Consider the following 13,336-nt stretch of genomic DNA (forward strand, 5'->3'; position numbering starts at 1 on the left):
AACAACGTTAGCGGATGCTAACATTATCAGATAACGCCATACACTGACCCCTACTGCATGCTAGCGTAATTGGCTAACACCATAGGAGAATCCCTGTTAAAAGATATTAGCGGCTAAAGTCAACAAATGACCTCTACTGTAGTACTAATGTCAGCTGGATGCTAGCTTTAGCAGCTAACGTCACAAATTGATTCCCACTGCACACAACACACATCTAGCAAATCGTTGCAGATTACGGCATTTATTTCTAAACACTTTGAATATGTAAATTTCTCCCCAAAAATTCTTTTCGACCAAACAGCATATTTAAATGACGACGACATTGAATTTTGGTTGCAAACTTCCGGCTCAAATTGTAACAGCATCGCAGCCAAGTGCGTGCTAGCATAAGTAGCATAAATAGTATTTTACCGTTTTTCAGGTGGGCTTGAAGTCGGTCATCGAGCAGTTCCCCGACAAGTTGGACTTTCAGTTGGAAGACGGCGGAAACGTGCTGAGCAACGGACACAAGCAGCTCATGTGTTTGGCTCGCTCTATCCTCAGCAAAGCTCGAATCCTGCTGCTGGACGAACCCTCGTCCTACCTCGACCCCATGTGAGTCCGACGAGAAAACGAACAAAACAAAGGAAAAACACGTCGCATTGTTGATGGTCTCGTTGTTCGTTGTTCAGAACGCTCCAAGTCCTGCGGAAGACTCTGAAACAGTCGTTCTCGGGGTGCACCGTCATCCTTTCCGAGCATCGTGTGGAACCTCTGCTGGAGTGCCAGTCGTTCCTGGTGAGGAAACTATCGTCCATAAGTCTTCTTCTTCACAACTAAATGGCGTAGATTTATTTTTAATTTTTTGGCGTTGAAGAAAATGCGCATTTCATATTTTTTAAGAACAAATGAGCAATCAATGATGGAAAATGCATTCATGGTAGAGCTACAAAAGTCAAACATGGCGGCTAGAGAAGAAAGGCATTCAAATTTGGATGGAAAGAAGGCAAAAGAAATGACTCCATTGGTGGAAACAAGCATTCGGAAATGCGTTGGCGTACCGAGCATCAGAGTTTTAAAGGTTTCGTTTACAATAAACACTTTTTATTCCATCACTCTTGGTTTAATGAAAGGGTGTCAGACTCGGGTTGGTTCGCGGGCTGTGTTAACGTCAACTCGATTTAATGTGGGCCGGACCATTTTAGTTATAATATTCAGATTTTTTTTGGAAAATGGATTAAAAGCCCTGAATATTCCGTTTTTTTATAGATCTAAAACAATGTTTATTTGAGCTTTATATATATATATATATTTTCAGATATTACAAAATGATTTTTGAACTAAAAACACAGAAAAATGGATTTAAAAAATGACAATTATTGATTTAAAAGGGGGAAAAATCAGGAAAATTAATATACATCTATACTCCATTTTAATTTGATCCTAAAACAGGAAGTCGGCACTCATGATTTACTTTCTCGGGCCGCACAAAATGATGCGGCGGGCCAGATTTGGCCCCCGGGCCGCCACTTTGACACCTGTGGTTTAATGGGATGCATTAATAGTTTTCCTTGTTTTGGGTCATCCTGTGTAACATTTTAAAGACAAGACGTGTAAATTCTGGGAACGAAAAAAAGCCATACACATCCGATGGAAAGTGCCACACATGGCTCGCGAGCCCTGCTGTATAGATTTAGTATATGAAAGCGATTATGTGTGGCTTCTATTTTGTGCGTACGCAGATGATGTCCGGCAGTTCCATCAAGACGTATGACAGCATCCACAGGCTGCTCAACGAGACGAGCCAGCTGAAGCAGGCCATGAGCCCGTCGGACCGTCTGCGCCTGGGCCCCCAGCTGCACCGCCTCAACTCCACCAAGAGGGCGGCGCCACCGCCGCTGGCCAACATCGCCTCGCTGCCCGAGGAGGCCGAAGACGACGCGCTGGACACGCGGCTCTAAACGTCGCCGTCTAAAGCACTTTAGAGACGCGCACAGGTACTAAAAAGGGAAAAAAGCGCGCAAGTTGCCAGTAATTCATTCAAAGGCGCACGCCATGTTGGATTTTTTTGTTTTTTGTCTTTTTTTGCTGGGTGCGCAAATCCTTTGTTCGTTAGTAGGAATATTTTAAAAATAATTTTGCTCCATTCATGAGATTTACAAAACAATTGTCAAATGCGCGTTTGTACGAAATTTTGATTTAGTTGCAATGTACATTTAGCACAGGGTTGGGCAAACTTTTCGGCCCAGGGGGCCACATTGACTTTAAAAATTTGACAGACGGGCCGGGTCAGCACAAGATACGATACATAAAAAAACTGCATCCGTTAAGAGTACATATGAAACAGAAACAGAAAAAAAGGACTAAAGTATGAACATACTCATCTGGGATTTATGGGGTGCTTTCTTGGTTTTCATCAGACTAAAGGTCTGTTCACACACATATGTAGAGCCAAATTACACCAGAATCCTCTGTGCCATCTTCTGGATGTTTGGAAATTTGGCTGCACTTAATGAAGCCTAAAACTCTTTCAGACTTTCAGGGAGTTGAACTAGTCACATTGGAGATCAATCAGTTCCAACGGCAACTCCTGTGGAACCGTTTCCGGGTCTTGTGAGAAAGGACATGACACCAGCTGTGATTTTTTCCAAAATCGCAAAACCAACGGCAGAATTGCTCATGCAGGTCATCCAATGATTTCCTTTATTTTTTCACATGCGGGGGCCTCTTTTAACGCAACCAGTGTAGGGAAATGAGCAAATGACTTGTCTGATATTTGCTTGAAAAATCAAACCAGCTTGGTTTTGAAGGCGGAAGGTTTGCTTGCATTTCATGCACAAACTGTTTTTTCTCTTGTAGCTTCACATTCAGCTCGTTCATGTGTGTCAGGATGTCCACAGTAAAAGTTAAATGTTCACAAATGTGTCAGTATTCTCAAGTAGCTCCCACACACATTTACATACTTTTACTAGGCTAGTTCGCCATCAATCGGGGGAACGAGGGTATTGCAGGAAAATGAATCAGGTCATTGATTTTTACTATAATTTGGACAATGTCGGCGGGCCGGATTAAAAAGCCTAACGGGCCGTAGTTTGCCCATCTCTGATTTAGCAGGTGACCAAATCCCCCTCCCAAAATAACCAGCCTAGGGTGGCTTTTATTCACGTTATTTTTAATATTTTTGTGCTTAAAAGACAACTGTTTTTTTGTTTGTTTGTTTTTTGGGGGGGTGAAAAAACTGCAACAACCATCATACACTTTGGAAACGGATTCGAGTCTCTTCTGTACATATGTATACATCCATTTATATATTTCTAGATTGATAGCTTTATAAACATCAAAGAAATCTTGGTTGTGAATAAAAGCATACACAGTGATTGATGACAGGAAAACAAAATGTCGCTTGTCTTTCTTAGTAGTAGTATTAGTAATATGGCTTACAGTACACGTCTAGTACTCACTTTCAAACACTTTTTTTTAAAGTCGACTGTACAAACGTCATTGTCGTGCTCATTCCAAAACTCTTATTTACACGTAAAACCCTGATTGACGTCCGAAACCACAGCTCAAACCCCACAAAATGACACTCTTGAAGAAAAACCATCGGATATTTGCTTCGACAACTGAGAAAATCTGGTCCCCAAAGTACACAAAAGTACACGCCAGGACGTGTACCAGTACTACGAGTTTCAAAGTGTTGGGCTACGAGGGACTGAGTAAGTGTATAATACTTCTACATCACATACTGTGTATCCACAGCAAAATACTCAACTGTAGATGGCCACCGAATACACGTTTTAATAAGATACTACAGTCTTGTATTTAGTAAATGCTGACCTATTGGAGTTGTTAGATTTTTTTTTTTTTCTTGGACCTACCACTAGTTTAGTTTCACGAATTTACTGCAGTTATTGAGCCCGGTACAAAATAAAAATGGGATATTTCAGGAAAGGAAAAGTATTAAGTTACAGACACTATTCAAGTATTTCCAGAAAAGAGTTTAGCAGTAAACAATTATAGTGTGGAAAAAATGTAGGGGGTGAAAAAAAGGCTTGTTTCTGGGCATTCTTGCTTTAAAATATTCCATAATGGAGAAACAAAACCTGCGTACCGGGCTTGATTTTGTTTTGTTTTTTTTGATTGCGGGTTTTCCAAATGTCACTTGTGCAAATCACGTAAATGTGCTTATCTGAGTTCTCTATTAGTACAGTGGTACCTGGTCATACGACCGCTCGTCATACAAAATTCTCGTCTTACGGTGGAAATTTCGATCGAATAATTTGCCCGTCATGCGATCAAAATTTCGTGATGCGACCAAGCCAGGTCTTTTTTGCATATCTTTCGTGTATAACAATATCTACGAGCACGGAATGATTAATACAGACGAGTTTCTCCTAAGACCAGGAAACGCGCAACGCGCATGCAAAAAGAGGGATTTCTGGGTAATGAAGTACACTCGTGCACACAACACCCATAGGCAATGGCAACCTTTCTCAGAATAAAACTTCATTACCCACAATCAATACGTGGGTAAGCTCAACTATTGTATTTCCTGTTATTCTTTCTAAGGAAAGAAGCTCCCGCGATCGTTCTTTAAAGACTACGTATTTCTCGTTGGCAAGTGGTCGTGCGTTATCCTATTGTGAGGACATTTGTGTGCATCATTTTGGGAATATTTTCAAGGGAATAGTACAACAGCAAACAGTCCATCGATAGCGAACGTGAGGGTGGAGGCGTGGCAAACCGCCAACCCGGAAAACCAAGGTAACAAAAGATTACAACAAAATTTGAATTCAGTTTTGTGTAAAGTTACATTAAACGTATGTTTGAGTGTCTGTATATATTAATCCAAGTTAATTCAAATTTGTTTGTTCCGTTTACGAGTGCGTTGTCGTGAAAAAAAAAACGAACCCCCCACGCCCCCAAACGTCTGTCTCCCGTCGGCGAAATCTGCCCAATTTTAGTTAGATTAAACACATTTTATTACTATTAAACCACTAGTTATGTGTTACTTTGTTAATAGATGGCGAATTAGAAGAAATCAAACATTCTTTCCAATCCAATATCCTGTTTTTGGTGTTTTTTCAGAGGGCTGGAACGAATTAATTTGTTTCCCATTCATTTCAATGGGAAACGTCCGCTCGAGTGACGAGAATCTCGTCATACGAGCTCAGTTCCGGAAAGGATTAAGCTCGTATCTCGAGGTACCACTGTATTAGCAACTTCCTAAATACTCACCGGTCCGATGACCAGAGTGACTTCCTGGTCTGGTGGGATGCCATTGGCCGGGACGGGCGTCCAATGAGCCCATGTTTAGAGGAGCGAGGAATAACGCCATTGACGGGATGAGTCCTCAAAAGTAGCATTCTCGTCCTCGATGGATTGGGAAGAGAGAGAGAGAATTCCATTTGAGGGATTGGCTCTTCCTTTTGTGGGCGGGGCTAGGGAAGGGGTGTGTTTATTTGTGATTGTGTTGTTGTAGGAGCCAGATGTGCTCCTGTGCTTGTTTGTTAGTCTTGCTGCTGCTGCTGTTGTTGTTGTTATTGTTGTTGTTGTTGCTGCTGCTGTTGTGGCGGTGGTGGTTGCTCACAGGAACGCGAGGAGGAGGCTGCTGCCCCCTGCTGGGCACGGGCAGTTGGGATTTGAGCCGAGAGCTCCAGCGTCGTTGAGCGCTCTGAGGAGACAGCGACTGCGCAAAAGACGTGGCTGTTAATGTTGAAAACTACATCTAAAGTGCCGTTTTCAACTTTTGAAGGAACACCATTTTTTGCTATTTATTTTTCCCATATTAGTTTTTTTTCTGCTTTCTCACCGGCTGAGCTGATTGGTCCACAGTGTCTTCTTTCTGTGGCGTCGCAGGCGGAGCTCCGGCGAGACCTCCGCTGACAAAGAGAAGGACATTGTCGTCCTTGGATGACAACATCTGGAAAGGACAAAGCTCAAACATCATCACCACAATCATTTCATAAATGATATCCTGGCCATACTATGCCCTAAAAAACACATTTATTCCCGCAAGAGTGACTTGTCATTTTATATCACGTACCTGTCTAATGTCCGGTTCGGACTTGCTGGAGCATAACGACTGAAGCTCTTGGATCAAGTCGGTCTCGTCATCGGAAAACAACGATAAATTGGACGCCTCCCTGAAGAGAATCGAACAAAACGCGCCCACCACAGTTAAAATATGAGAAATATTTCAGTCCGTTGTAGCACTTTTGGCAGATTCGGTGGAGTTACAACCTGTGGACTTTCCCATTGGTGATACAGCTCACATCGGTGGTGGAGACAGCACCTGCAAGTATTTAAAAAAATAAAAAAATCAATCAGTGCGAGCCATTACAGCTTTTTATTCATTCATTGTTAAATTTGCCAAAGTTGAATTACAGCAATAATTATCTTATATCTAATATTAATGTGCCTTGACTGACTGCAAATGATCATTAAACGTTCTTCGACGCTATCGGACGGAATGATTGACAGCTCACCGTGTCTGAAGGAGCTCCCGGTCCAGCTGGAGGCGGGACTTGCTCTCTTTCGAGGGCTGGTATTGGATCGTCTCAGCTTGTCTCGACACTTCCTGCCACCGCCGCTTCCTTTAAAGGAGCCCATGGCGGTCAAAGGCAGGGCTCCGCCCCTAAACACCACTTCTGAAGCAGGAAAAAAAAAAGTAAAGAAAACATTTTGAAATCCTTCCAAAAGTACAAATACTACTAACCGATAAATTATTATTGTTATTTTGAAATCTGACCGTGACGAGGCAGAGGGCATCCCCGCAGGACCGCTTTGTTGACCAGGATGCTGAGGGCGGCCTTTAGCACCGCCTGCTGGCCGGGGCTCAGAACGACATCGCCCGGCGCCGTGCAGGAGGCGCGCCTGGCCGTCACCCGGGAGACGATCGCCGCCTCCACGCGAGGGACCACCACGGCGTCCCACAGCCGGGACAACCACCTGAACGCAGCACGATAATCTAGAAGGCGCCGCGTGCATTGACCGCCGTTCCCGGTGTCCGGCGTCCATCCTTACCTGACGACGGCGTGCGCGTCGCCGGTGTGGACGGGACACGCCATGAAGTGGGCGGGTCCCATCAAGGCTTCGTGCGCGCCCAGGTGCGCCAGGCAGGCGTTGAGCTGCTGCCACACCTGAGCCACCCACGTCACCGCCTTCTCCATGACGCCGTCGCTGGACCACGCCGCGCTTCCCATCTGGAGGAGACAAGTGGCAACCGTTTGGAGCAGGGGTGTCAAACTCGGGTTGGTTCGCGGGCCGCAATAACATCAACTCCATTTCATGTGGGCCGGACCATTTCAGATAGAATATTTACATTATTTTTTTAATTGGATTATAAAAACTGGATTAAAAGCCCTAAATATTCCGTTTTTTATAGATATAAAACTGTTTATTTGAACTTTTTTCTTAGTAAGGGAAGACATCTAATAATCATTTGTTTTGCATTTCAAATGGAAACATTTTTTAAAAATTATATTCAATATTAAAGTGGAAAACCAATTAACGCATTAACGTCAACGCCATTTCATGTGGGCCGGACCATTTTAGATAGAATATTTACTTCTTTTTTTTTTTTATTGGATTATAAGAACTGGATTAAAAGCCCTAAATATTCAGTTTTTTTAGAGATATAAAACTGTTTATTTGAACTTTTTTCTTTGTAAGGGAAAACATCTAATAATCATTTGTTTTGCATTTCAAAAGGAAACTTTTTTTTATTATATTCAATATTAAATTGGAAAACCGAAAATATTTTTATATATTTATTTTTAGATTTTACAAAATGCTTTTAGACCTAAAAACACCAAAAGAAAAAAATGGATAATAAATTGCAATTATTGATTTAAAAAGAGGAAAATCAGGAAATATAAAATACATCTATAATCTTCATTTGAATTTGATCCTAAAACAGAAAGTCGGCACTCATGATTTACTTTCTCGGGCCGCACAAAATGATGTCGCGGGCCAAATTTGGCCCCCGGGCCACCACTTTGACACCTGTGGTTTGGAGGATGCAAAATAAAAAAAAATGGGATTTAAACCCTCGGCTTTGTCTGAACTCTGACCTCATTCAGCAACTTCCTACGCAGGTGCCTAGCCAGCAACCCGTGAAGCGGCTCTTGGTCCCAGCGCAGACGCAGCCATCGGAAATGCTGCTGGAGGCGCAGTTCCGAGCCTTGGAGGCGGGGCTTGGACAGGGAGCCAATCAGGAAGCTGCACTGGCAGAAGCGGTGAGGCCCTGAAGAGGAAGCGGCGGGCGAGTTTCTCGTCACGGGCGGCCGTGGAATCCGTTTTTCAAACGTCGCCCAACGATGACTTACCGGCGGCGAGCGGCAAGGGGGCGCCGGAGCTTCTGTTGTCCAAACTGTGGCACAGATCTCCCAGCAGGCCCGACAGGGACGCCGACTTCTCCAAACCCATCAAGAGCAGCACCACGCAGCGGCCGTGATCGGACGCCGCCGCCGTCACCGGGAGCAGGAAGCCTGCGTCGGCGAGAGGACGACGACGGTGAAGGAGGAGCTGACGACGTTTGAGAACACGACGGCGACCAATCGTCTCACCGCACGAGACCAGGACGTCCAGCAGCTTCTCTTTGGTCAGACTGTCCCGTACCTCCACATTCACCACCTGGCAAGCATGGCCGCCGGCCTCCTGCTTGGACTGAAATGGAGAAGGAGGGAATAAGGGGGAGGAGCCTGTCGTCAGGGAAACTCAAGACATTCTGTCACATGCCAACGAGGGGAGAGCAGCAATGAAACCATGAAACCTTCCTTCGTTCCTAATTTATGTCTCACATACTACATCAACGACTTAACTGTATCCAAAGCTCACAAAGTCACTATCTTTATTATTCGTGAGGACACAAATTATAAAAAAATGGCTACCCCTCCTACTGAGCATATTTTCTGGCATATTAGCCGCCTCCGCATATGAGCCTTACCCTTAAAATTGCCTTAAAATGGTTGAATTATCTTAAGTGTTTGATCTGTTGATCATTTCTCTATTTTGAAATAAATGACTGCTTTGTCTTGCGTTATTCCGTCTTTGTCACCTTGCAGTTTCGTGCATGTCAGGTCTAATTCGTGCGCATATAAGCCGTACCCTGGATTCAATCATCATTTAATAATAAATGTATATGCAAGAAAATACATTAATTTCTTTTCCTACCTTGATGCAGCGAGCCAATAAAGCGGCAAGGTAGTCCTGACAGCTGTCCTCCAAGCCGTGAAAGATGACACTCCCGTATTGTTCCACCTGTCACAAACATCCCGTTACATCATATTCGGAATGATCTCCAATTTTTGGAAAGCAAACTAAAATCATTTCTGCTAACTGACTGCAGCCGTATCATAAAGATGACGATTTGTCGAGTGTGAAAGCTCGTACCAAGCGAACGTAGTTGAGCAGCACGGGCAGCGGGAAGAGACTTTCCAGGGCCAACTCGTCCAGACGGGACTCCGAAAGACCTGTGACGAATACACACATGGTATTAACTTGTCGTATTAATTATGACTCGGGCTAGGCAAGTTCCACATCCAATCATTTTTAGGATAATCTTGTGTATCAACTGTAACATAAACAAAACAGAGATGCAAAATGAAGTTTGGTCCAGTGTGAAATGGATTTCAAGGAGGAAATAAACTGAAATCTTAACACCAAACATGGAAAGACATTTTAAGAAAACTGAACTACAAAAATATAATATATTGCTTTTTGCTGATATCTGTCAGGTTACTAAAACCATTCTTGCCCTGAGAAAATGTGGCTCTCATTAAATCTCCAGAAAAATACACGCTAAGGCCTTGGAAACATTTACAGATTTAAAAAAAAAAAAGCAATACCAAAAACAAGATTTAAAAAAAATCCTAAAAGGAATTGAAATTGGGCGATATGTTAAAAAAAAAGATTTTTTTTGCCCTAAAACTGACATTCGAAAGCCAATATTTCATTCGTTCATGTCCTGAAGCGCTTATTCTCACAAGGTTCACAGAGGGTGCTTGAGCCTATCCCAGCCAACTATCGACATTTCGAATCGTTGGCCAAAAAAATAAAGATTAAAGCAAAAAAAATGAAGATTAAAGCAAAAAAATAAAGATTAAAACAAAAAAAATGAAGATTAAAGCAAAAAAATGAAAAAGCAAAGAAATGAAGATTAAAGCAAAAAAAATGAAGATTAAAGCAAAAAAAATGAAGATTAAAGCAAAAAAAATGAAGATTAAAGCACAAAAAAAGAAGATTAAAGCAGTTCTAAATGTAATATCTCAGTTCTGTCAACAGCGATTTCCATATTTTAGCTCACAGGTTCGCAAAGAGCCAGATGCACCCATCAAAAGAGCCACATGTGGCTACCGAGCCATAGGTTCCCTTCCCCTGCGCTAACCACTCGTCCGCCAGTCAAGATGTCATTCTTTCTTTCTTTTTTCTTAAATACCTTTTAGTCGGACAGTGATGACTTGACCAAGAGGTTTCCGAACCAGATCCCAGGGCGAGACGGGAAGTTCTTGACCCGGGCGCCAGTCCCGGCCTCCTGAAACGGCACGAGCCACGTGACCAAAAAGAAACGGCAAAAAAAAAAAAAAAAACGGAACAGAAAGGTCGCTTCTCACCCACCGATGGTGACGGAGGAGATGCTATCGGCGGTGAGCCCCAGCAGGGGGCGCTGCGCATCCTCGCCGCACAGCGCCTGCAAGTGCGCGTCCAAGGCGTGGCTAACGGCCACTCCCAACTGAGACCAAGACGCCGAGCGCTCCACCGAGATCCCGGACAGCACCGACTGGAGCTCGGCCGGCTCTTCGCGCTCGTCCCGGTCCAGAGGACACGTCGGACCGCTGTCCGGATAGCGAAGACGTACCGGGACGGCGTAACGATCTGCGAAGGAAGATGGCGGCTTCCGTTTACATTCTCATTCGGATGAAACGTCTTCCGGCGCCGTTGATCCTCACCGAGGTTCTCCAGGAGCTCCTTGCAGTCGTCAGTGGCAACGTCGTGAATGGTGCGATTGCATTTGTCTCTCCTCTCGATGTCCTGCTCGCGGTGGCTGCACAGAACCTCCAGACACTCCTACACAAACACTCGGTGTTGGATTTATTCTGGGATGTTTCTATATGTTTTGTAAGCATTTTTAATAGGTAATAAAGCGATAAATTAATTCATGCTTTATGTTGGGACCAAGCAAGAGGACACTTTCCCCCACAGCTGCTTTCGAGGCAAAGTTCATTGTTTTCAGGACTATTGACTGAACAGAAACACCTTGTTCCAGGCCAAAGATGCTGATCTACAAGGGACTCATAAATTGCTTTGACTTGGACTCGGGCAGATGGCGATAATCGCATTATTGTTTAAAAATACGGCTGCTTTGTTTACCTTATAAAGAAAGTTGTATGCTTACTTCTGCAATTTCTTACACAGTTGTATTCGGCAACGCAGTTGTTTTTTGACCTTAAGGGTGTTATTCGGTTTGCTTATGCAATTGTTTTGAATCAGATGACATGAAATGTTTTCAGTATGTCAACGACTAAATAGAGAGAAGAAGAGTATGCCGCTCGTCAGAAATACTTTTGGACGAAGCCGTGTTATGAGTGATATCTCCTTGCAAGTTGTAAGCAGTGTATGTCAACGATGTCTTCCAGTTTTAATTAAATATGACTAATAATGATTTAATGGTATTAATCATTATTCCATCACTCGGTATTAAGAAAGAATGGCCGCCTCCGGAGGCGAAGCACTTTATCGGACCTTCAGGCCGAGAGCGGCCGCCATGTGAGCCGCCGTCCATCCGTCAGAGTTGGCGTGGTTCAGGAGGTCGGAGGGGAACGCCGCTAACGCCGTGTCTCCGTCGGGTTCCACGCTGGGGGCGGGGTCTCTTGGCCAGGGGTGGCGGAGGAGCAGGCGGAGTGTGTCCACGTGGCCCCATCGCACCGCCGCGTGGAGACACGTGCAGCCATCCTGATGGTTTCATTTTTGAAATTATTATTATTTTAAATCAATAACTGTGATGAGCAATATTCATTAAAAAAACACCAGCCACTAGCTGTCTAGAAATAAGAAAATACGAAAATCAGGCCCGTATTAATATGAGGACACGGCATACACTTGCAATATGAATACTAAATAAAAAGTCCAGGAAAATACATATATATTGAATGAACACACATAGCAACTACGTACTACTACTACTGCTACTACCGCCGCTACTACTGCCGCTACTACTGCCGCTACTACTACTACTGCCACAACTACCACTACTACTGCCACAACTACCACTACTACTGCCACAACTACCACTACTACTACCACAACTACCACAACTACCACTACTACTACCACCGCCACAACTACCACCGCCACAACTACCACTACTACTACAACTACCACAACTACCACTACTACTACCACCGCCACAACTACCACCGCCACCACTACTACCGCCACAACTACCACCGCCACCACTACTACTACTACTGCCACCACTACTACTACTGCCACCACTACTACTACTGCCACCACTACTACTACTGCCACCACTACTACTACTGCCACCACTACTACTACTGCCACCACTACTACTACTGCCACCACTACTACTACTGCCACCACTACTACTACTGCCACAACTACTACTACTACCACCATTATTACTACTACTACTACTACCACCAATACTACCACTACTACTACTACCACAACTACCACTACTACCAACACCACAACTACTACCGCCACAACTACTACCACCACAACTACTACTACTGCCACTACTACTACTACTGCCACAACTACTACTACTACCACCATTATTACTACTACTACTACCACCACCACCAATACTACTACTACTACCACCATTATTACTATTACTACTACCACCATTATTACTACTACTACTACTACTACTACTACTACTACTACTACTACCACCACCACCACCAATACACTACTACTACTACCACCACCACTACTACTACTACCACCACTACTACTGCTACTACAACACTTGGAAGGATTAGCTCCTAAGAAAAGCAATCAAATATGTCATCAGAAATAACTTACAATAAATATCATTAGAAATCTTCACATTTGTGCAAAAATATCAAAATATCCCAAATCTATTTGCATTGATTCTTTTATGGTGAAGCACTGCTTGAAGCTTTTTCCATATAAATGTTTAATGTCAATTCAAAATGAAATGAGGCTGCTCTGTTGTATAATCATTTCATGAAATCATGTATAATGAATCATATCCTGCCATATTGTTATTTAAATGTCCCATCTGGTCATCCATTTTTTTCCTCTTCGTATTGCCTAACAGCAGTTACAATTTTATATATATATATATTTTTAGACAGTT

General features: G+C 43.4%; 2 protein-coding genes across 2 annotated transcripts in view; one reads left to right on the forward strand and one right to left on the reverse strand.

Annotated features, from left to right (window-relative positions):
• Positions 1-2,501, forward strand: part of cftr (CF transmembrane conductance regulator) — a 25,517-nt gene extending 23,016 nt beyond the window's left edge. Inside the window, exons 25-27 of the mRNA XM_077597522.1 lie at positions 422-594; positions 672-777; positions 1,722-2,501. Of these exons, the coding sequence (XP_077453648.1) occupies positions 422-594; positions 672-777; positions 1,722-1,940 (498 nt within the window). The 3' untranslated portion in view covers positions 1,941-2,501. The remainder of the gene's footprint in view (positions 1-421; positions 595-671; positions 778-1,721) is intronic.
• cttnbp2 (cortactin binding protein 2) overlaps positions 1-13,336 on the reverse strand; it is a 50,342-nt gene that overhangs the window by 11,127 nt on the left and 25,879 nt on the right. Inside the window, exons 8-24 of the mRNA XM_077597524.1 lie at positions 11,725-11,934; positions 10,932-11,049; positions 10,600-10,857; positions 10,421-10,516; positions 9,376-9,455; positions 9,157-9,243; positions 8,550-8,649; positions 8,310-8,471; positions 8,055-8,227; positions 7,006-7,184; positions 6,731-6,930; positions 6,468-6,629; positions 6,223-6,274; positions 6,026-6,125; positions 5,792-5,902; positions 5,218-5,668; positions 412-774 (exon numbers count right to left, since the gene is read on the reverse strand). Of these exons, the coding sequence (XP_077453650.1) occupies positions 5,438-5,668; positions 5,792-5,902; positions 6,026-6,125; positions 6,223-6,274; positions 6,468-6,629; positions 6,731-6,930; positions 7,006-7,184; positions 8,055-8,227; positions 8,310-8,471; positions 8,550-8,649; positions 9,157-9,243; positions 9,376-9,455; positions 10,421-10,516; positions 10,600-10,857; positions 10,932-11,049; positions 11,725-11,934 (2,319 nt within the window). The 3' untranslated portion in view covers positions 412-774; positions 5,218-5,437. The remainder of the gene's footprint in view (positions 1-411; positions 775-5,217; positions 5,669-5,791; positions 5,903-6,025; positions 6,126-6,222; positions 6,275-6,467; positions 6,630-6,730; positions 6,931-7,005; positions 7,185-8,054; positions 8,228-8,309; positions 8,472-8,549; positions 8,650-9,156; positions 9,244-9,375; positions 9,456-10,420; positions 10,517-10,599; positions 10,858-10,931; positions 11,050-11,724; positions 11,935-13,336) is intronic.

Source organism: Stigmatopora argus, chromosome 3 (genome assembly GCF_051989625.1).
Source record: "Stigmatopora argus isolate UIUO_Sarg chromosome 3, RoL_Sarg_1.0, whole genome shotgun sequence".
NCBI lineage: Eukaryota > Metazoa > Chordata > Actinopteri > Syngnathiformes > Syngnathidae > Stigmatopora > Stigmatopora argus.